Here is a 25,580-nt window from a genome sequence, read left to right as displayed (position 1 = left end):
TTCCATGACAAAAGGTGGTCTATTACTACTCCTAGGTATGTATACGAACATACCTGGTTGATCTGTTCACTATGAATAGTAATAGGGGATCTGTGTATCTCTAGTGGGGCACCAAAAACAATCTCTTCTGTCTTTTTTGTGTTAATGATAAGAGCGTTGTTATCACTCCATTCCACCACCTTATTTACTCTGTGTTGGTGCAGTCCAGGATCACTGGAACTATCCAAAAGAGAAATCAAAACTGTATCATCAGAGTACTTTAGAATGTATTGGTCTGGCTTGTCAGTGCGACATTCAGACAGACATTTCTCAGTACTACAGTTGTCAGTATAAAGGGTGAACAATACAGCTGAGCTTACACAACCCTGGGGAGCACCAACATTAGTGGTTAATGCTGAGGAGAGGGTTTTGTTCACTTTCACCCTCTGTACTCTGTTAGTAAGGAAGGAAGCATACCAGTGAATTAAGTATGGATTCAGTTCCAACTGTACCATCTTTGACACCAGAATATCAGACTGTATTGTATTGAAGGCTGAAGAGAAGTCTAAGAACAGCACCCTTGCATGATTCTTATTAGACTTATCTAGGTGTTTTGTAATGAAGTGGACCAGTGTGACAACCGCATCCTCTGTACCGCAACCTTTCTTATAAGCAAACTGACAGGGGTCAAATTTGTCTTTAGTTATACTCACAAGATGTTGCAACAGTATTCTTTTCAGTGATTTCATGGTCACTGAAGTAAGAGCTATGGGTCTATAATCCTTATGTTCTTTTGGACATTGGATTTTGGGTAATGGTTTTATGTGTGAGGTTTTCCAACACAGAGGAATTATATGTGTGTCTACAGAGGTTTGAAATATTGGTTGCCACACAGGAGCCAACTCGGATGCAAAGTTTTTGAGGAGAAAAGCACTGCACTCGTCCGGCCCATTAGCTTTCCTTGTGTTAGTACACCGAAACACTTTCCTGACATCCTCTTCAGTGATGATAATTCTGTCTGAGGGGGCAGGTGTTACAGCCTTAAGTATTTCAGTGCACTTAGAGGAATCGCCCAATGATTCGAATCTGGCATAGAAAGTATTTAGGTCATTGGCAAAGCCAAGTTCATTGTCTGTCACAATAGGTTTGGTTGGGGCTGACATTCCTGTCATGGATTTCATAGTATCCCACGCCTTTTTGTGATTTTTAGCTTTGAACGCATCCTCTAGGTGCTGTCTATGTGCCAATTTTGCCTGCCTCATTTTTGTTTTTAGCTTATTTTCTGTCAATTTGAGTGCACCGAAATCTTTGCTTATGAAGGCTGTTTTCCTTTCATTTATTATATTCTTTATGTCCTTGGTCACATATGTTTTATTGTTCGGATAGATTTTAATTTCCTTTGTAGGAACAACCAGCTGTACACAAAAATTAATGTAATCATTTGTAACTGTGGTTATTTCGTCCAATGAACCATCTCTAAAAGTGTCCCAATCTGTACAGTCCAGGCATGCTTTTAGTTGTTCCTTGCTTTCATTTGTCCATGTCCTAACTACTTTCTTCTCCACCTTTCCTCTCTTCAGTTTTGACTTATAAACTGGAGTCATGTACACAACATTATGGTCAGAGGTCAATATAGGCGGGCCTACCTTGGCAACATATGCATCTGGAATGTTCACATAACACTTGTCCAGAATGTTATTTTTCCTAGTCGCATCCTTGACATACTGTACAAATCCTGGCAACACAGTGTCTAGATAACACTGGTTCAAGTCTCCAAGTACGATTGCTGGTGCCTCTGGGTACTGTAGTTGTAGTCCATGTACACAGTCAGCAATGGTTTTTGCTGCCTGTGCTGCTCTTCCTGGCCCTTTAGGAGGCACATAGACTATGAACAGTAGAATGCACCCAAATTCGCGGGGGAGATAGAACGGTCTTAAAGTCATGCCCAGGATTTCCACGTTGGGATCGTCGCATATCCCGAGTTTGACGGAATGGGATCGACACCAGAGATCATTAATGTACACACATACTCCACCGTAACCACTCCCTCCACCTCTGTCCAGTCGCACCAGAGTGAATCCGGGGACCTCATAGAGTGAGTATTGATACTTTTTACTTAAGTAAAACAAACTTTTTCCATCACTGGCTATTTGTGCTAATAACCGATGACTCAACGTTTGAGCACAGCAACGGTTGATAGGTATGAGCATAGCGTGCATCAATAACCAATACATGGCCCCAGAGAACAATCATACTCTACAGAGGCACAACGGATATGGTAATGAACTTTCTGGGCTTGGGAAATATGAAAAACCAGGTTCTCATCCTCACGATAAACAATGTCCAAAACATCTTGGTGAAGTGACTTAGTGTAAACATTATTTCCCAGAGAAACTGAGACAGGACAGTGTCAGTGGAAGCCTCTCAACCAAAATGTCACGTCTGTCTGTTGTTCCATTAAATTGGGCTCAAATGTGCAGAGTATTGAGCGCTCCAGTCGCTGTGTTTCTCTGGACAGTCAATATTTTAATGTCGTGGGTAAAAAAGTAGAAAAGTCCTGAACCCTTTGTCAGCATCTCTCACCTCACCTCACATTTCCTGGGGAAGCTAAACCTATGTGGAAGTGTAGAAAACATATATTTAATTGCGGTAAATATTATAATAATATTATATATATATATATAATACATTTTGCGCTGCTGTCTCGTTAAACCCAGCTGGGTGAATATCACACGGTCAACGCTACGTTCATGTTTACTGCATTAAAGCAGGGGTTCTCTTTTCAGGCCGTGACCCCCCAAAATAAAATAAAAATAATCATATTTGAACTGGGGAACCCCATTTTGTTTGACTCTGTTCCACAGATAAATATTTACTTTTACTTGTAATAGAGTATTATGTACCTCTTGTCTTCTCTGTACCATTCAAACTCTGGCGTTGGCACAGCGGTGGCATCACACTGCAGGATGCCCATGCGACCCACCTGGCTCTCTGTGCTCTGAGTCTTCTGTATGGTGGGAGGATCTAAACACAGGAGAGGAAACTTTATTAATAATGTGTTATTACAAACGAATGAATGCATTCAAACAGTGTCCTTTAACGCAGTGCTTCTCAAACTTTTTCATGTCAAGGACCCCCAAACTGACACTTATTAGCATTAGGCTCGGACCTCCATTTGAAAAGATATGCCTCAGGGACCCCCATAAGAGAAGATTTTTACGGCTCTAGCAGTGATTCTCAACCATTTTCATTACAAGGGCCCCCAGTTTGACATGCATTATTACGCTACGGACCCTCATTTAATGGCATTTATATCTCTGGGACCCCAATTTATATTGTAAAATCAATGTTAATTTAACTCTGAGAGTGAACAAATGGAACCAAATGGCTTCATTTGTACACGCTTGTATACAAGCGTCATGGTGCCGAGTCCCCCTGGTTTATAGCAGTGTTCGATTTTGTTTACATTGCCAACTCTCACATGTACATAAACGTTCAGATTTCAAATATAAAGTGCTTACCCCCGAGCCATGGATGTTACAAGGCGACCCGGACCGCGATAAGTACCCGTATCTCCTTTATTGTTCAATAAAAAGCATTTTAATCCGATCGCCGGCCATTTTCTCCAAATTGTCTCCGATACTTTCAACCATGCGACACTAATGGTTGGAAGGTGTATTGCACTCTGATACATTACAACAACAAAAAAAAGAAAAAAGAAAATGGCCGGCGATGGGATTAAAATGATTTTTATTGAACAATACAGGAGATACGGGTACTTATCGTAGTCCGGATCGCCTTGTAACATCCGTGGCTCGGGGGTAAGCACTTTATATTTGAAATCTGAACGTTTATGTACATGTGAGAGTTGGCAATGTAAAAAAATCGAGCACCGCTATAAACCGGGGGGACTCGGCACCATGACTGTCATGGTATGACAGTCATGTTTCAGGGCTAGCAGAGGCCCATAGACTATAATGTGTTTTGCTATTTTAAAGCAGCACTATGGAACTTTTTTTTCAAATACAATTGAATTTTGTTCAATCTGTATGGTAGAGTATGTTAATACAATATAACGTATACAATATGTATGGTAGAGTATGTTAATACCATATAACGTATACAATATGTATGGTAGAGTATGTTAATACAATATAACTTATAAAATTGGGGTGGTTGTATTTTGTCTCCCTGCTCTTCTATTGAGACATTTAGATTGTGTCAAAGGTCACGTCTCACACAGGATCTGACACAAATTCAATTTATCCAATGAGCAATGCAGGCAGGCTCTATTAGCTCATGGGTAAAAAATGTCAGATGTCAGCTCTTGCGCAGGAAACCGGGTTCAAATCCGGGGTCGAAGAGAAGAGTTACATAGTGCTGCTTTAAGCTTAGCATTCACTCCTGGCTAAATGTGTATATCTGGAAACATTGCCGGTGGAAATCTTGTATGTCCACAACCCTTACTTTTCAGGAAAGGTTAAAAAGAACATGTGTTCCAATGGATCCAATGTAGTCATTATTTAGTAACAAGCTCTTCTTAATGATTTGTACTAGTCCATACCCGTAGGGGGGATATGTGCACATGATCTGGCAACCCGGGAGCCATTCAACCCATAGCTCGCGGGGCCACCCCACAGCTGGGCAGTCTTACGGGTCCATTTGGTTCCATTTGTACACTCTCAGAGTTACACACCCACCATAAGGGGCCATTTGGGAACCAAAATGGAGTGTTTCTAGTGAGCCAACATGCACGATATCAGCACACTGACCAGAATGGAACAGAGCCTTCATTAGTATCATTGGTAACACCTGTGAAGGAAGTAAGAAGAGGCCTAATTTCTTTCCAATATGGCTGCTGTGCATAGAGCCTATTGCTCCAGGCACTGAGGGGAGCCGGGCAGAAGAGATTTTGGCCTCACCACCGTTTTGGCCTCACCACCCACCCGCACAGAGCTTTGTAGAATTATAGGAGGATTGGTTCAATACAACTATATTTCTAAAATCTACAGACATACTTCTGCCTATGACATGCCCAATCATTGTTGTGTAAAGTAACTAAGTACATTTACTCAAGTAAATGTACCATTTCAATACTTTTACTTCTTCTCCACTGCATCTCAGAGGCAAATATTGTACTTTTAATCCACTACTATTATTTGAAAACTTTAGTTACTAGTTACTTTGTAGATTTTGATTATTATTACAAAGCCTACATTACCCACTTCAGCCCCATATACATTTCGGCCATTTGAAACTAGCCGATCTACAAGCTCGCAACGCATTGTGAGCTTGTAGATCAGCTATTTTCAAATGTTTTAAATACATTTTATACATTTGAAAACGTGTGAAATGGGACATTCTGCATAATGAATACTTTTACTTTTGGTACTTTACTTGTAACAGAGTATTTCTACATTGCAGTATTGATACTTTTACTTAAGTAAAATATTTGAGTACTTTATCCAATTTAAAAAAAACATCTCAGAATTAGTTAAATATGGAAAAAACGAACGATTAACCCATTGAGACCTGGAACGCATCTGTGTCACTTTAGATTTCATTTCATTTTTTTCAAGAATCGTCTCAGGTCTTAATGGGTTAATTAAGTTTTCTGCCATCCATCCATCCCTCCATCCATCCATGCATCCATCGTGTCATCTCTTACAGTTAACGAGCACGTTGACATATTTGACGTCGGGCGTGGCCACGTCGTTGCTGGCCTTGCACTCGTAGCGTCCCGCCTGGTTCCTCATGATGCCTGTGATGTCCAGGTACTCCTCTCCATCCAACGGCTCCGCTGCACAAAGAGGGACACATCCAACCAGAGAGGAGGAGAGACGACGGGATGAAAGGAAACACAAAGAGGGAGAGAGGGGACAAAAAATAGGTTTTGTGTTACAACATAGTGTAAAAGACAGAGTGCCGTGATTTTCAGTAATTTTTTCCCCCCCTAAAACATGATCATCAGGTATTATGGTTATACTAGTAGGAAGATTTTTTTTCAAAAAAGTGTACAGAAAGTGATAAAATTATGTTTTTATGTGGACACGCCTCCAGTTCATTAAGTACACCTGGTTCTCACCTTAGCACCTCCTCCACCACCTTAGCACCACCCACCTGTCCTAGTCCCTCCTCCTCCTCGTGCCCACACCTGTTGTGTTATGATAATGAGGGGGAGGGTATGTTTTTACTATGTCACTAAAGCACTGTTTTTCTATTGGCACGTTTGACCCTCAAGGTTTCAGCCTCCAGGTAGAAACTCAAAATAGTCAGAGAAGACATAAAACACCATGAAAACACCACCATGGGGCTTAATGAAGTTCTATCAACTCATAGACACATGAAAAAGTGCAAAACTATGGCATCATACCCTAACGTCCTGAACATCCACATGGACTGTGTCTCTCTCCACTAGTTGTCTTCATTCTTGCTTATTTCTCTCACTCAGTCTTAATGTCCTGTTCAGCTGTTTCCTCTTTGAGTGTGCGTGCGTGCGTGCGTGCGGTGCAGCAGTCCTACTTCACTTATCTCTCTTTCCGTTAAGAATCTCACATTTTCTCTCCAGCTCTGATTTTGGTATTTGTTTTACTTCCTCTTCTGATTTAATTCTCCTGGGTAGCAACTTCCCATTCTGTGGGTTTCTATCACAGTCCTAAATATCTACTCTCCATGTTGTCCGGTGTGAAGACTGTGAATATATGCTCCATGTTGTCTGGGTGTGAAGGCTGTGAATATCTATGCTCCATGTTGTCTGGGTGTGAAGGCTGTGAATATCTATGCTCCATGTTGTCTGGGTGTGAAGGCTGTGAATATCTATGCTCCATGTTGTCTGGGTGTGAAGGCTGTGGGATGAGCATTACTCACTCTGTTTCCCGCCCACCTGTTCCCAGACACTCAATGCAGTTACAAATCCACAAATCCTCCACTCTTTCTGTGAATGATTTGTATCGAGCATAAAACCCCACAAGGCACATCCGTTTCTTTAAAAAAGATAGAAACAAAAACCCTTCAGAAAAACAAGACTTTGCATGTGGTGCCAATAAGCATCAAAAGTCATCTGTGCCAGTGGTGTAAAGTAAGTACATTTACTCAAGTACTGTACTTAAGTACAATTTTGACTTTTACTTTACTGGAATATTTCCAATTTTCAGTACTTCCACTCAAATATTGTTCTTTTACTACAATTACCACTACAATTATTTAAAAACTTTAGTTACAAGTTACTTTATAGATTTTGATTATTATTACAAAACAATTAAAACATTAACCACTTCAGCCCTGTATACACAAATCCACGGAGCGCCATAGGCTCTATTCACAGCAGCCATATTATGAAGACATTCACAGGTGTTACCAATGATACTAATGAAGGCTCTGTTCCATTCTGGTCAAACAGAGTCAGGGTGCTGATATTGTGCATGTTGACCCACTGGAAACACTCTGTTACACCAGTGGGTCTACAGTTGGGGTCCAGGGACCCTCATGGGCTTCCAAATGGCCCCTTACAGGTGTGTAACCGGTCCATTTGGTTCCATTTGTACACTCTCAGAGTTATGGGGGTCGTGGAAACCACTGTGCTACACTAAATGGAACAGAGCCTTCATTAGTATCATTGGTAACACCTGTGAAGGAAGTGATAATATGGCTGCTGTGCATAGAGCCTATTGCTGCGGTGTCAGACTCGATCAGCTGCTGCTGCGCAGTGTCAGTCAGCTGCAGTCACCTGCTTTTCACTAACTTTTACTAACACTAACTGTACAAAGATGTACAAAAAATCGGGATGAACCTGTGTAGTTTATGGCTGCTACAACAGCCAAGCAGGTAAAGAGTAACGTGAACAGACGGACAGAACCGCAGCAGCAGCTGACTGAGTTTGACACCGCAGCAATTGCGGCGCCACCTACAGGGCAGCGCTCCGTGGATTCGTGTATATTTCGGCCATTTGAAAATAGCCGATCTACAAGCTCACAATGCGTCGCGATGCGACGCATTGTGAGCCTGCAGATCGGCTATTTTCAAAAGATTTGTATACATTTGAAAACTTGCGAAATGGGACATTCTGCACAATGAGTACTTTCTACTTATGGTATTTAAGTAAATTTTGATACCAAGACTTTTGTACTTTCATTCAAGTACATTTCGAATTCCGGACTTTTACTTGTAACAGAGTATTTCTACATTGCAGTATTGATACTTTTACATAAGTAAAACATGTGAGTACTTTTTCCACCACTGATCTGTACAAATGTGATGGAAACCGTTTCATTAGAGCAGAAAACAATCACAGGGGCTAACACAGGTATGTAGCTAGCTAGCTAATGGTTTAACAAGCTGACAGGTTAATTATCAACAACAAGTCAGCTTTTCATGTTAAAGTAATACTAGGTAACTTTTTCAACAAAACTAAAGTTAAATTGTATATCTTTTGTGAGTGGCAAAAGTTTCACAACCCCCACTCCATGAATTTCACCCCCGAAAGCCTTTTATACATATATTTTCTATTGAACGGTGATAGGGGTGTCTTTCCCGCGAAAATGACGTCATCTGGCCGGAAAACGGAAGCGGAAATGCACCGGTTTCCTGTTTGGCCAGGAACTACCACGCTAATAACAAAAAGGAAACTGACGCTGATTTTAAGAGATTGTATGATTTGAAGATCGAAAAACAACAGAAAAAGAAAACACAGCTCACGGTAACTAAAGCTCCACTGGCTAAGAGAAACGATCCACAGATCGTATAAAACAATTAAAAGAACGCTTTTTGAAACGCTTCCGTCTTCCGGTGAAAACGAATGGAATTCTGGGTAACAGAGGAATAAACGAACGGCCTGCAGTGACGGTAATGACCAGCAGAGGCTGATAAAAATAGTTATTTGTGGACCTGCATTGTATAACTTTAACTACATGGATGTACAGCATGGCGTGTGTATATCTTTACATGCATGTACGTGTAGTGATTCGCACCGAGCTGGGATCGAACCCGACGCACAACCCACCGTGCCAATAGAGCTCGATTGGCAGAACCGTTGTGGCCGGGTCTCGTCTGGGTCACTCACTACCAGTGGTGGAAAAAATGCACACATTTTTCACTTAAGTAAAAGTATCAATACTGCAATTTCAATGTACTCTGTTACAAGTAAAAGTCCGGAATTCTAAATGTACTTGAGTAAAAGTACAAAAGTACTGGTATCAAATTTTACTTTAAGTGCCAAAGGTAAAAGTACTCTTTATGCAGAATGTCCTATTTTAAGGTCTTCAAATGTATAAAAATCTTTTGAAAATAGCAGATCTACAAGCTCACAATGCGTCGCGATGCGACACATTGTGAGCTTGTAGATCGGCTATTTTCAAATGGCCAAAATGTATAAAGGGGTGAAGTGGTTAATGTATGTTTTGTAATAATAGTCAAAATCTACAAAGTAACCAGTTACTTCAGTTTTCAAATCATTGTAGTGGAGTAAAAGTACAATATCTGCCTCTGAGATGAAGTGGAGTAGAAGCAAAAGTATAGAAACATGGAAATACTCCAGTAAAGTAAAACAAAAAAACTCAAAATTGTACTTAAGTACAGTACTTGAGTACATGTACTTAGTTACTTTCCACCACTGGACTCACACACATGCATAGAGACCTGAACAACACGTCTCTGATGATGAATGAGTGTTGGTTTGCTTGGACAGACTTGAGGAGAGAGAGTGAATGAGTGAGGTTCACTCTCTCTCTCTCTCAGTTTTCCAGAGAGAGAGAGAGAGAGAGAGGGGGGGGGGCTCTGAATCACAAACCAGCAGCTACAGCTGGCAACTGGATGATGTCATTTGCATAATATGGCTCATGCATCATTCATTGGCATCACTTTACCACTGTGCAAAACATTTATTTAGTCAATGCAGTGTGTGTGCGTGTGTGTGTGTGTGTGTGTGTGTGTGTGTGTGTGTGTGTGTGTGCGTGCGTGCGTGCGTGCGTGCGTGCGTGCGTGCGTGCGTGCGTGCGCGCGCACCACAGTGGACAGCGTCACAACGCGTTGTGAGCTTGTAGATCTGCTATTTTGAAACATTTGAGTTATTTTACTTTTAGTACTTTAAGTACAATTTGATACCAATAGTCTTGTACTTTTACTCAAGTAAATGTGGAATTTCCGGACTTTTAACCGAGTACTTCCACATCGCAGTATTGATTCTTTTCCTTAAGTAAAACATTTGAGTAGTTTGTCCGTGGAGTAAATCCTCCATTGTTTGCCAGTCAGAAGGACACAGGGAGAGTTGCCTCTGCGTTCGCCGTGCGTTCGGTCACGCTCCTTTAGCTGCTGCCTAGCTGCTGACAACAGAGAAACAACAGCATCAGAGTCAGAAACAGACGGACGTTCATTCGACGCTCCGCGAGCCGAAGAAACGATTAGATATGCACAGCGGAGCGGAAACAAAATGCCGTCAATCCTCCCTCATTGTCACAATGTCTCTCTCTACCCACACAACCTGTGTACAGTACCCCCCCCAGTGGTGGGAAAAGTACTCACATTTGTTCCTTAAGTAAAAGTATCAATACTGCAATGTAGAAATAAACAAAAGGTACAAAGGTATTCGTATCAAAATGTACTTGAAGTACAAAAATGAAAGTACTCATTATGCAGAATCTCTCGTTTGAAGTTTTCAAATGCGTAAAATGTGTGAAAAAAACTTTTGAAAATAGCAGATCTACAAGATCATAATGCGTCTAATCTCTATTTCTCAAATCTATTATACTTCTGGGGATGGTTGGCCTTCACAAGTATGGTACTACAAGTACACACACACGCACGCACGCACGCACACACACACACACACACACGCACGCACGCGCGGCTGGGTGAGCCAACAACACACACACATGCATCGGTCAATCAGCATGTCCTTCATTTTTCTCATATTGATCTTTAGGTAAGAAGCTTTATACCTATACGCCATCTTGAAAATTACACCTTTTCAGGAGGCATATTGTCCTTTAAGTCATTTAGCATGCTCAATACTACCAGAATCCATTGAAAACCCTTTCGTATCAAGTTGTTTGGGGTTAAACCAGACTGTTAAACCATATATTGACCCGTCCAGTCAGTGTGTGTGTGTGTGTGTGCGTGCGTGCGTGCGTGCGTGCGTGCGTGCGTGCGTGCGTGCGTGCGTGCGTGCGTGCGTGTCACCAGACAGTGAACAATGAGTTAGAGAGAAACAGAAGATAATCAACCACAAGCAGAGAGAGAGATAGATCGGAGACGTGAGAGAGAAAATGTTTTCCTCTGCGTATTCATATCTCATCTGTCCCCACTTCAAGCCGTTTATCACACAACACCCTGTGATCAGCATCAAGCCTGTGCAGTTTCTTAAACACAACGTTCTCTCCCTTTAATCACTCAAACCAGACTATAGGAACAGTGGAGTTGTTGCTCAGGACCTGATCACAATGGTGAGCAGAGAGCTGAGGAGAGATGTCAGCACCACGGACAGCTCCAAACCCTAAGTCAGCTGATTTAAGGACACGCTGTGAGCTTGTATCAGCTATTTGCAAATAACCAAAGTACAATATAATGCTTATGTGATTAAAGGTAGGGTAAGTGATACTTTTTGGTTAAAACAAAAAGTATTTTGTTAAAAGGTTAAAGCACTATATTCTGATAGTAATCATTGCTATAGAGTGTTTGTTCAGTAACAGGAGTCTCCCCGTCTCTCCAGCTCTTTAATAAACAGAAAATACATTTTCCGGTAGGTGTCAAAATCTCAGCCAATCAGGAGAAAGTACCCATTTTTAAGCTTCATTTTTATAGTGTTCCAGTTCCAATTTTGCCTGCTCATTTCTTAGTGTCATCACTTCCAATTTCCATTGTTTAATCTATATCCTGATTGAGTTCTCTATCCTGATTGGATAAAATTGGAAATGAAACTGAAACTGAAACGAAAATGCATTTTCTGTTTTATAAAGAGCTGGAGAGACATGGAGACTCCTTTTACTGAACAAACACTCTATAGCAATGAGTACTATCAGAATATAGAGCTATTTAACACTTATTTTAACCTAAGAAAATCACTTACCCTACCTTTAATATGCTGTATGTTTTGTAGTTATAATCAAATCTACACAACTAAAGTTTTCAAATAATTGTAGTGGAGTAATAAGTATATTTGCCTCTCTGATATAAACTCAAGGTGCCTCAAAATTGTACGTAAGTACAGTGTATGAGTAAATGTACTTCCATTTATCCACTCTCCATGCTTTGAAGAAAGCTTGAAGTAGAACTGTTTCATTGTCAACACGTATACCAAGGTGCTTTCTGATTACACTCTGCTGTGGGCATTTACATACCAACAGGTGAGGGAGACATGGGTATGCACTTATTTTGATAATTGTTGTTATTGCACACACACACACACACACACACACACACACACACACACACACACACACACACACACACACGCACGCACACACACACACCCACACGCACAGTGTTGTCGAAGCGCACGTCGCTTAACACCTACACTACAGGCCACACAATGTACAATTGACATGCATCTAGGCTTATTCCTATGTTAATTCACCTGGTGTGAGTCGGGAGCCTTTGTAAACTTTGTAGCGGTGTGAATTTAAAGTAGTTTTAAATCTATGCGCGTGCTCCTGGGTTACTGCACGGCGTGCAAGGCCGTCCCATGAGCAATGCAACCCTGCACACGCACACACGCACGCACACACACGCACACACACACACACACACACGCACACACGCACACACGCACACCAGCAAGAGTTGAAATATTCATGCATGTAATAAAACGAATTGTAATAATGTGGCAGAGTGAAGTGGAGAGAGAGAGAGAGAGAGAGAGAGAGAGAGAGAGAGAGAGAGAGAGAGAGAGAGAGAGAGAGAGAGAGAGAGAGAGAGAGAGAGAGGCATCATTATGTCTCTCAGCAGTCCTACCCTGCATCCTTCTACCTCCCTGGATTAAAGCAATATACACTCTGGAGGAGAGAGAGGACAGCCTGCCAAAACAACACAAAGCAAACTACCCCCCCCCCCCCCCCCCCCATCTCTGAGGACATGTCTCAGCTCCAGACGATGTTCTAAAGACCAATTCTTTTTCAGGCAGCGTAGGTAAGTCCTAGGCCATGGCCATGAGTGAAGTTAACCCATTCAATCCGGGAATGATTTCTTTGGCTATTCAAAAAAAATAACAGATCTACAAGCTTGATCTGCAATTCTTTTAGAAAAATCGTGAAAATTTGTGCAAATCTTTAGTTTGAATATATATATTCTTTTAAGTGAAAAATGTTAACTCAAATCAATCAATATTGCTATAATATCAGCGGTTCTCAAACATTTTTCATGTCAAAGACCTCCACAATTATATGTATTTGACCGCGGACCCCCATCTGAAAAAATGTAGTTCCAGAGCTCTACAAACTCGTAGCGCGGCACTCGGTGTCGCGCTACGAGCTTGTAGATCTGCTATTATTGAAAAGCCAAAGAAATCTAAAAAAATCACACCCAGTGTGAAGTGGGCGGTGTGTGGTCATCACAACATGACTCACTTAAAAAAAAGGATAAATTACTTTTTTTTAAGTCCATACTGCTATTCATAGGGCTGCACATGTGTCATGTGTTTCGCTAGCCAATCACAGTCCTGAATTTGCAAAGTCAGCCAATCACATTAGACTATTGGCCAATCACGGTGCAGGATTGGTCAGTGTCCAAAACTCACTTATAGGGGGCGGTTACACCGCCCCAAAAATCACACCCAGTGTGAAGTGGGCAGTGTGTGGTCATCACAACATGACTCACTTAAAAAAAACATAGATGTGTTTTTTAAGTCCATACTGCTATTCATAGGGCTGCACATGTGTCATGTGTTTCGCTAGCCAATCACAGTCCTGAATTTGCAAAGTCAGCCAATCACATTACAGCTAGTGGTGATGACACTAGCTGTAATGTGATTGGCTGATTTTGCAAAAGTATAGATTTGCATTGACTGTGGAAGGGTTAGCGTTGTAGACTGCGTTGTAGACTATTGGCCAATCACGGTGCAGGATTGGTCAGTGTCCAAACCTCACTTATAGGGGGCGGTTACACCAAAGTGTCCCTGAGCAAGACCCACTTAACCTCTAACAGCTCCTCATGACCATCTGAGCAGCCGTCAGCTGGGTGAAGCTGAAACAGAATTTCCCCTATGGGGGAAAATGAAACTTTCCCCTTATATTACCTGCAGTGGTGGAAGAAGTACTCAGATATTTTACTTAAGTAAAAGTAGCAATACCACAATTTAAAAATACTCTGTTACAAGTAAAAGGCCTGTGTTCAAAATGTCACTTGAGTAAAAGTACAAAAGTAGTGGCATCAAAATATACTTAAAGTGCCAAAAGTAAAAGTACTGAAAGGTTTGAAAATAGCAGATCTACAATCTCACAACGTGTCGCATCGCGACGCGTTGTGAGATTGTAGATCTGCTATTTTCAAATAGCCTATGTATAAGATAGGGCTAAAGTGGTTATTTATGTTTAATAATATAATCACTTATATCTGCAAAGTAACTAGTAACTAAAGTTTTCTAATAATTGTAATGTTGTAAAAGTACAATATTTGCCTCTGAGATGTACTGGAGTAGAAGTAAAAGTATTGACAATTGGAAATACTCCAGTAAAGTAAAAGTACCTCAACATTGTACTTAAGTACAGCACTTGAGTAAATGTACTTAGTTACTTTACACCACTGATTACCTGAGGGGTTGAGTAGTCTCCAGGTGATGATAGGGTCTGGTCTGCCACTGGCCAGACAGCTGAGTGTCACGTTACTGCCCTCGTTCACATTGATGTCTTCTGACACTTTGTAGATGTTGGCTGGAACTGGAGACACAAGGAAACAAATATAATTTCCGAGCACACTGCCCATACAGGAGGTCACTTTTTACATTTACATATAATATCTCAAGAACAGATTCTGCTCTGCGTTTGAATCTGTCGGGGGGGTCTGTCATATCGCGTACGCACTGGCCTACAAGTGGGCGTGCCTTCAGATCAGAAAGCAGGCCGCGCTTTACCCAATCAAATGTAGTGGGCGGGATTTACGTGTCCGCCGATCCTTCCCCACTCGAAACAAACCGAAACTCATTTAACAATAGCGTCCTCGGAGCAGACAAAACCACGGAAAGATATTCACATTTTAACTTGCTCTTTCATCATAGAAACAAGTGGGCTTATAACCAAAACGATCCATGTTCTCTGGGAGAAGTGGTGTTAGTGTTCTGTGTAGAAATATTGTTAGTGGGAATGAAAACATAGTCGCACCACCGGAAGTGAAAGGCTGAAGGCAGACCAAAACCCCGGTTTCCTTGCGTACGTGTGCTACGTCGACTTCCTCCCAGAGCCAACTGAGATAGTAAAAAACAGCAGAGGGCGCTGTTTTTCTTTTCATTTGGCGATGGGTTCCCAGATTGCATGTCATATACACAACAACAGTATGGACCTGGGTAAGTGATAATATACAGCATGACGTTTTTGGACTTTCTGGTGTTGTTATGGTGTGTTTGTAAGCTGGCGTTGCTGTAGTACGGAGCTTTATTGACGGCAGTCGGCAGTGATGGAAAAAGTACTCACATGTTTTACTTAAGTAAAAGTATCAATACTGCAATGTAGAAATAATCTGTCACAAGTAAAAGTATTCCGAAATTCAAAATGGACTTGAGTAAAAGTACAAAAGTATGGTATCAAAATGTACTTAAAGTACCAAAAGTAAAAGTACTCATTATGCAGAATGTCCCATTTCACAACTTTTCAAATATCGTATAGCAGATATTTCAAATAGGCTATCAGATTGCAGATATGCAAGCTCTTTTTTCTATTTTTTTCAAATAAATAGCAGATATACAAGCACTCGGTGCCGCGCTATGAGCTTGTATATCTGCTATTTATTTGAAGAAAAAAAAACGTGAAAATGTGTGCAAATATTTGTATGTATATATATATAAATATATATATTTTTTACTCAAATCTTTGCTTCTGGGGGTCCCTGGAAGCAAATATTTTCAGATGGGGGTCCGCGGCCAAATTAATAATTTTGGGAGGTCCTTGACATGAAAAGTTTGAGCACCACAAATACGTTTTAAAAAAATAGCAGATCAACAAGCTCATAGCGCGGCACTCTGTGCCGAGCTATGAGCTTGTATATTTGCTATTTTTGAATAGCCAAAGAAATCAAAAAATGACACACAGATGCGTTCCCGGTCTTAATGGGTTAAATAAATGCAAATAGCACTGGAGCACTGAGGTGCTATTTGCTCGGCAGCACACGTATGGGCACATTTCGGCTTTAAGAATTGCATTTTGTCTTATTTGTGCAGATTTAGCCACAAAAGCCGCCAAATCTTGCTGTGAACTCGTCCCTGAGAGTGTCACAATGCACCCAACAGAGTTAAATTAACACGGACACTTTTACAGGCAGAGACCAAAATCACAGCACTGCCATCACCCCACTCACTCCCACACACAGGGACGTCACAGGCTCTCAGAAGGTGGGGGGGTTGGACTTTCGGTGGACTATACCCCTTATTTTACACTTTGGCTATTCAAAAATTGCAGATATACAAGCTCATAGCGCGGCACCGAGTGCCGCGTTTTTTTTTGGCGGATTTTGTTAGTTTGTTTTCGTGTTTTGGTTACTTTATTTCGGGTTTAAGGTTAGGGTTAGGTTATTTAATTCTTATTTTTGCTTGATTTTACCGATTTATTATCAAAAATATATATATTATTTTTTATTTTTTCAAAAAGTGGGGGGTATGAAATCACGGATCTGTGAGAGTGAGGGTGTCGCGTCGTACGCACAGTGAATGGCCGTGACGCCCCTGCCCACACAGGAATAACAAATAGAACAACACAGAGGCTGAGAGATATAGAGACAGAAACGGAGACAGAGAGACAGAGAGACAGAGAGACAGAGGGACAGAGAGACAGAGAGACAGAGAGACAGAGAGACAGAGGGACAGAGAGACAGAGAGACAGAGAGGAGAACTCTATCTCAGCAGGATTAAGAAATGTTGACGCGTTCTGTTTTAAAGCTATTCATCCATTCAGCTGTAATCAATCAGTGAGGATGAGGGGCTCTATATATCACCCTTATAAACTGTAGGTGGGCCATGAAGTATAAGACGGTGTGTATGCAGATAGGAGAGCGATACATACATAAAAAACAATGATCAATGAGTATGGAATATGATGAATATGGGAAAATAAAAGCATAACGCAGACGAAACAAACACATAGAAAAATCAGGGCAGCTTCTATGACAAGAGCGACGCAGAGGCCACAAGAAACTAGATTGAAGTGACACAGAATCCCATTGGCTTTTTTCCCCTCAGATTAAAATAAATAGATAAAAATAAATAAATAAATGAATTGGAAGGAAACATAATGAAGATAGAAGTGATGAAAAAAAGAAAAAGAAGGGAAGAGAGGGGAGAAGGAGAGAGGAGAAAGAATGACTTTGGCTGTCCAAATATTGCAGATATCCTAGCTCATAGCGAAAAATAAATCGTGAAAATGTGCACAAACCTTTGAATATATATATTTTTTTTTAAAGCGAACATTTGTAACTCAAATCCTTGCTTCAGGTCCCTGGAACAAAATATGGTAGGCTACAGATGTTCACTTTAAAAAATATTTATTCAAAGATTTGCACAAATGTTAAAAACTAAATTGAAAACAAAAATAGCAGATCTGCAAGCTCATAGCGCGGAACACAGCCCAAAGAAATCTAAAATGACACAGATGCGCTCCCGGATTGAACGGTTCAAGGATATCGCTGCTCTTGCGTGCGCGCGCGTACACACACACTTCAGCTTTCATAACCATAGGCGTTCTAAAAGCTGAAGTGCTTTTCAAAGAGCTGTGGCCTTTCCCTCGCTGTTCCTTAAAACGTTGACCTTTAAGGATGTATCGCTTAAAACTTTGACCTTTAAGGATATATCGCTTAAAGGCACGCACGCATGCACGCCTCTCTCTCTCTCCTCTGCCTCCTCTGGTCTGGTGGCGTCCCCTTACATCCACCACCGGGGGGCTGCCGTGTCATGTACTCCTGACATCACCACGTTCTTGCTAGACCTTATACGGGGGCGTGCACATAGACTCTCTTTTTACCAGCTTGCTCGAAGCATTATAAAGACGCAGACCTCCATTCAACTGAACTGATTGCACACCCCAATGTATTTAGAGAGAGGGAGAGAGAGAGAAAGAGAGAGAGAGAGAGAGAGAGAGAGAGAGAGAGAGGGGGGGGGGGGGGGGGGGGTGACTGACTGAGAGTAATTAGGGACAAATGTGTTTGTGTGTTGTTAGTGTTGTTAGTGGGAGTGCATTGACGTACAGGACTGCCCACAGGCGTTTTTTTCCTGAAAACCTGGAGAAGTTGCCCAAAGGAGGATCTGGTTTCAAAGTAGCAAATTTATCGTTTCCCAGCCTGTCTAACGACAGCTGGATTAACACATTCTGATTGGTTAACTGACAACGGTGCCACGGGATTTCCACACCACTTGCTTCAGTTCTATCTGATGTAACAAAAACTCAAATGGCAAAAATATGACACAGTTCAATACTTTCAATTGCCAACGCGTCACGGTGCTTTCTGTCGACGTCTCATAGTTTATCTCGCCTTCTCACGTATCCGCCGTTCGTGGTACATCTGAGCCGTTTGCCAATTTCAATCTGCGATGCGGATAAACACAGACGATGCGTCTAATATTGGACGAATCGATCCTGACCGCATCCGCTCGTCTCGTTTGAGAGTAAGAACGGATGGCTCAGGTGTCTCATCATCGATACATCTGTAGTGGAGTTACAGCAGAACAGGGAGGATATTCTTCTATCCATCTCCTCCTCCATGTGTCTCTCCACACACACTGCTTCTCCGTTGTCCCACAAACTGTTGTTCACACTCAGATTACTTTTGTCTCACACTGATGCATGCATGAGTGCACAAACACACCATCACACATCGGTGGTGTTACATAGAGGCCAGTATTGAGGATGAAATGACATGTATTAAGGATGAAATTACAGATGTATTGAGGATAACATTACAGATTGTATTGAGGATGAAATGACATGTATTGAGGATGAAATTACAGATATATTGGGGATGTTAAAACTCTCGATCGGCTGATCCGAAGGCCACTATGAGAATATGCTTCAGGCTGCGCTAACCAACTATTACTGGATTCTCTTAGATGCTTCTCTCTCTGTAGGTAATTAATGTCTCTCGGGATCGCTCTGGAACAGCCCTACCGAGGTGTGTCGAGCCTCTCTTATACTGCTGGCTTGCGGTTCTGACATCACTATGGTGATGTCAGATAGTGTCAGACGTCTCCATATATGGAGCTGCCTATGTCTGTTATGCCCAAATATGGGACCATGACGTCAGTCCTGGACGTGATGGTTATGTCTATACATGGAGTTTCTGGGAAGGGTTCGCTGATGTCAGACTCCGTACATATGGCACGTTTATGTCTCTATGACGACTTTGCAGGTCGATTGTCTCCATCTATGGGGATCTCCATAATATAGGCTAGTGCTGGCAAATATGCCCTGAATGTTTTGTACAGGGGATCAGTGGTGGAAAAAGTACTTAAATGTTTTACTTAAGTAAAAGTGTCGATACTGCAGTGTAGAAATACTCTGTTACAAGTAAAAGTCTGGTAATCAAAATCTACTCGAGTAAAAGTACAAAAGTATTGGTATCAAAATATACTTAAAGTAACAAAAGTAAAAGTAATCATTGTAAAGAATGTCCCATTTCACAAGTTCAAAATGTAACATCTTTTGAAAATAGCAGATCTATAAGCTCACAATGCGTCGCATTGTGAGCTTATAGATCTGCTATTTTCAAATGGCCAAAATGTATATGTTACAGGGAAATTGGAGAACCAGGGAAATTGGAGAAGGAGCGCTCGTTTTCACCGCCCCCCAGGCAATTCCGTAGAACCAGCACTAGAGGACAATGCAAGCCACGAGACTTCCCAACCACATAGTGCACTAACACACACACACACACGCACGCGCGCATGCGCTCATGCTTTCGATTTGGTTTATTGAAAGCATGACTGTTAAGATAATTTCATTGTGTTCTGGCTTTTAGTTTATCCCTGACACACAAACACACACACACACACACACACACACACACACACACACACACACACACACACACACACACACACACACACACACACACACACACACACACACACACAAACACACACACACACACACACACACACACACACACACACACACACACACATATGGATAGTAACCCATGAAAAGATCTATTCTCACCCTATCGGTTTACAACTCGGACGGCGCTGATTCAACTAGCAGACCATCGGCCGGTCGGCGCGGGCACTCGCACCCGGCGGCACTCGGGCGCGCCCCCTCGGCCTCAAGCTCTGCTAAGTCGGCGCGCCTCCGTCATATACGATAACTATTACCACGTGTGCGTGTGAACGCGTGTTCAGCGTTACCCTAGTGTAGCTTCCTGGTTGCTATGTGGGGGGGAACAACAAAAGCCAGGTCCGCCTCGTATCAAAGCCCCGCCCCGCGTCCTCCCTCTCCTCCTCCTCCTCCTCCTCCTCCTCGCGATCCTCGCATACAAAACCCTGTCTCGAAAAGCCCCGCCTCGCCCCGAAGCCCCGCGCCTAAAACGAGCGCTCCGTTTTCAATTTCCCTGGTGCTCCAATTTCCCTGTGACATATATACATTTGTAGTAACTAAAGCTGTCAAATAATAGTCCTCCCGGTGGGGGCTCCTCACAGACAGGTGAGTCAGTAGGATACAACAGCCAGTGACGACACAGAAATGTGTGTGAGGAGGCAACAAATGGCATGACAACTAAATTGGGGAGAAAAAGGGGTAAAAGGAGAAAGAAGAAAAGAAAGAAAAGAAAGTGCAAACCGCAGCAGGTGTTCTTCTCACAGCTCTCACAGTCTGCCAGACAGTGTTTAATTCATACTCGATATTTAGCACGTGTCCTAGAATACATCTGACCCGCTCCTCACTTTAAGCTTCATCGGGGTAATAAAAATAATGAACGGCTTCGCAATTCATCCTCTCAGGGTCCGTTTGAGCTGCATTAGTTTCAACTACCAGATTATGGGCTGCTTTACGAGGCAAATAACGAGCAAACAAACAGTATGTCTTTAGTATCGAAGGGAGGCTCTTTATTATTCCATTGCAGCCAGAGTGTTTCCCCAGAGTTGTTTTTAGGTACAGTACATCGACTTTATAAAAGGGCCGTGTCCACAAAATGCATTTTGTTGAGCTCCCACCACCATTATGTCATGCTATGTTAACCCTTTGAGGCCGGGAAGGGAACGCATGTGTGTCATTTTAAGATTTCTTCAAAAATGGCAGATCTACAAGCTCGTAGCGCGGCACCGAGTGCCGCGCTACGAGCTTGCAGATCTGCTATTTTTTAGAAAAATCGCGAAAATGTGTGCAAATCTTTTATATACATTTTTAACTCAAATCTTTGCTTCTGGTGGTCCCTGGAACAAAATATTATTATTATTATTATTATATATGAGACAAATACATATTATTTGGGGGGTCCTTGACAAGAAAAAAGTTAGAAAACCATTGAAAATATAGCAACATAAGTAAAAAAGAAAAAAAAAACTTTAGGAAAAAAAAACTGTTAGGATTTAGAAGACATTTGTAAAATCCCCAGAAGCAAAGATTTGAGTTAAAAACTTTCGCTTTAAAAAAGCACATATATATTCAAACTAAAGATTTGCACACATTTTCACGATTTTTCCCCAAAAATAGCAGATCTACAAGCTTGTAGCGCGGCACTCGGTGCCGCGTCATGAGCTTGTATATCTGCTATTTTTATATAGCCAAAGAAATCTTAGAATGACACAGATGCGTTCCCGGTCTCAAAGGGTTAAAGACGGGCTGGAGCACTGTTCAACTTTTGGGAGAGGAGTGCAATGTCAAATCAATATCAAGGTGACATTGATTTCACTTTCCTATGCAGAGGGTTGGAGAGACACGCCCCACAATGATTGAGCAGCAGTGGTGTAAAGTAACTAAGTACATTTACTCAAGTACTGTACTTAAGTACACTTTTAAGGTACTTTTACTTTACTGGAGTATTTCCAATTGTCTACACCTTTACTTCTACTCCACTACATCTCAGAGGCAAATATTGTACTTTTACTCCACTACAATTATTTGACAACTTTAGTTACTAGTTACTTTGCAGATATAAATGATTACATTATAAAACATACATTAACCACTTTAGCCCTATTTTATACCTACAGTAGTCTGTTTGAAAATAGCCAATCTACAAGCTCACTTTGCGATGCGTTGTGAGCTTGTAGATCTGTTATTTTCAAAGATTTTAGTACCTTTACTTTTGGTACTTTAAGTACATTTTGATACCAATACTCTTGTACTTTTACTCAAGTTAATTTTGAATTATGGACTTTTAGTTGTAACAGAGTACTTCTACATTGCAGTATTGATACTTTTACTTAAATAAAACATTTGAGTACTTTTTTCCACCACTGTTGAGCAGAGGTGTCTCGGTCAATGAATGTGTAGCACTCTGAACATGATATCCAAAGCACTCTGCTGCTGCTAAACAGCAGGTTGTGGACACAACCCCTTAAGCTTGGTTCAGGCCGGAAGAGCTAAGTTGCAAATTGCAACCCCATGCAAGATAATCCCCAAAACTGTGGTTTGCAACACAAACTGGACAGTCCACACGCCCGGGCGCAAAGCCGCGACCAATTGCTGTGTCCATAACGATCGTATTGTCACAGTACCTCCGGGATATGGGATATAAACAGCAGATGAGAGCATTCCTAAAGCTGGACAGTAACAGTCCACATCAAGAACCTGAACCGTCTGAACTCTCCATCAGAGCTCAAGGCTTCAGCAATCACATAATGTAGCCAACAATTTTCTGTCATTTTTCATGTCTCCACTTCTATTATTCTCCATCCTCACACATACGGTACAGCCCACAGTGACCAATGACCATCAATGTAACATCAAGAGGTGATTTGGCATGAACTCAGTCACTCACAGATTTATCTCTGGCTGTGTTTGCCCACTGCCAGCAATATTCGTTTTTTCAGGTCACAATTTTTTTTTTATCACATGTCCAATCGTTTGTAAACACACATGGTAGGCCTACGTGTCTGAGTCGCCCAGACAACAAACATTCTAATCGGCTCAGCTACTTCTCATGCAGCTCCATGTGAATGCGCCATTTCTCGTCAAAGATGCACGGTTCGCTTACTTTTCTCCTTCTCCTGTAGCAGCAGTTTCAAAACAGTGCGTCTAGCGGAACACAGGGGGAAAAATCACACCCTGTGTGAAGGTAGCGGCGCCTTTGAATACATTATGTCATCGATATGTGTTTATAATGTGTTTATAGCCATGTGTCATGTGAAGCTTGACCAATCACTTTGTTGACGGGTCTGACCAATCAGAGCGTCGACGACAGATAAAGTTAAATTGAGGATCTAACTTTAAATAACTTACCTAGAAGGAGACTTTAGCCAAATAAAAATATATACAAAAAAAAACATGAGGAAATAAAAAATAAACCTTGACATCATAGTGATGTCATGAATAGTCCCCTTGCCTGACAAATCACAACCTTGACGGGCCTGACCAATCAGAACCTTGACGGGCCTGACCAATCAGAACCTTGCCGGGCCTGACCAATCAGAACCTTAACGGACTCTTGGATTCTCGATCGTCTCTATCAAACCATTCTGTCATAACGGATGACTGGGTCCCGAACTCAGACTTTCTATACATTCACCCTTCATCTGTTCTTGTATCTTTCTCTTTCTATTCGTCATATTAACTTTAAATAACTTACCTAGACGGAGACTTTAGCCAAATGAATAATAAGATGAAGTCATTGTCATCGTTTATATAGACATCGAATTCTATATTCATGACATCATAGTGATGTCATGAATAGTGACCAATCACAACTTTGGCGCACCTGACCAATCAGAACGTTGACGCACCTGACCAATCAGAACGTTGACGCACCTGACCAATCAGAACGTTGGCGCACCTGACCAATCAGAACGTTGACGCAAAAGCCAGGCATAGAGGGCTAATATCCGCTCTATACCTAAAGGTATAGAGCGGCTAGCGCCGCTAAAAAAAGGCAACTCGAGAAAGAGACGTTTCAATGAAAGAGTTAAACAGGAAGCAGACGGAAACGGAAATGTTGGATTGACGCTATTTCCGTATCCGGTTGAGTTACAGTGAAAATGGTCACTGCGGGTGATATAGATCAGTGCGATATTTTATAAAAAAATGAAATAAAAAAAAAGTTTATTACGTCCGTGGCAGAATTGGTAATGGGAAAATATTACGTTTTTTACGTCTGTGGCAGTGAATGAGTTAAGCAGGGTAAAGACAGAACATTATGCTACAGGCTAATTTGAAAGCATTAGCAGATAATCAGAGGAGAACACTCTCAGCTCTTTAAATCAGGGTTCTTCAACGTTTTCAGGCCAAGGACCCCCTAGCTGAGAGAGAGATGAAGCAGGGACCACCTACTCTATATTGTATAAAATTGTGTTTCAGATTCAACTTTTTTTGTCTACTTGGTCTGCCCTTTTTCCCCTCTACACCTATACCTCTTTGCCAAAAATAGCCGATGTACGAGCTCACGGTAGATCGGCTATTTTTGGCTAAAGTTCTCCTCAGAAAAGGGATGCTAGGGTTTGTTAAGGTAAAAATATATATATATATATCACACAAATATTTGGCGGACCCCCTGTAGTAACTCTGAGGACCCCCTAGGGGTCCCGGACCCCCTGTTGAAGACCCCTGCTTTAAATGATTAGTGACTTCTCTGATGATGATGATGATGATGATGATGATGAGGCCTCCACAAACACACGGTCGGCTCAGAAACTCATCCTTAAAGGACGGGAAAGTGGTGACCAGTCGGTCAGGACACCACTCTGATTGAATAACCTCCCCAAGCACACGCATGCCATCGCTGCCTGCATTGACGTGTGTGTGTGTGTGTGTGTGTGTGTGTGTGTGTGTGTGTGTGTGTGTGTGTGTGTGTGGGAGAGAGAGAACTATTCTGTGCACGTTGCCTGTTCCAGCTTCTATGCCACACCTTGACCCATACAAGGCAATCTGTTAGTGTGGGAGTGGGGAAAGTGACAGCCAGGCATTCTGCACTGGCTGGGACTGAAAAGGACTGAAAAGCAGATGGAGTCATCACACGCACGCATGCACGCACACACACACACACACACACACACACACACACACACACACACACACACACACACACACACACACACACACACACACACACACACACACACACAAATCTAAACCATAGCTTTTCATTGATTGATTGATTGTTTTTTTTATTAGGCAGAAATGTAAAAAACAACACAAGTACAGTTAATAACATTTTGACTAAAAGGTCCATCCTTGCGGTCTTGTTTCCATTGAGGTCCTTGGTATTCAATTCATAAACATATAAATGTATATATGTATACACATACAAATGTCAACATATTCATGTCATTCTGT

The 25,580-nt window shown here is 41.7% G+C and overlaps 1 protein-coding gene across 1 annotated transcript in view; it reads right to left on the bottom strand.

The window, feature by feature from the left end:
* LOC311051928 (limbic system-associated membrane protein-like) overlaps positions 1-25,580 on the bottom strand; it is a 184,202-nt gene that overhangs the window by 8,305 nt on the left and 150,317 nt on the right. Inside the window, exons 4-6 of the mRNA XM_084066656.1 lie at positions 14,715-14,840; positions 5,648-5,779; positions 2,883-3,003 (exon numbers count right to left, since the gene is read on the bottom strand). Of these exons, the coding sequence (XP_083922782.1) occupies positions 2,883-3,003; positions 5,648-5,779; positions 14,715-14,840 (379 nt within the window). The remainder of the gene's footprint in view (positions 1-2,882; positions 3,004-5,647; positions 5,780-14,714; positions 14,841-25,580) is intronic.

Source organism: Gymnoscopelus microlampas, assembly GCF_963454915.1.
Source record: "Gymnoscopelus microlampas genome assembly, chromosome: 1".
NCBI lineage: Eukaryota > Metazoa > Chordata > Actinopteri > Myctophiformes > Myctophidae > Gymnoscopelus > Gymnoscopelus microlampas.
This window is presented reverse-complemented; position numbering and strand designations above follow the sequence as displayed.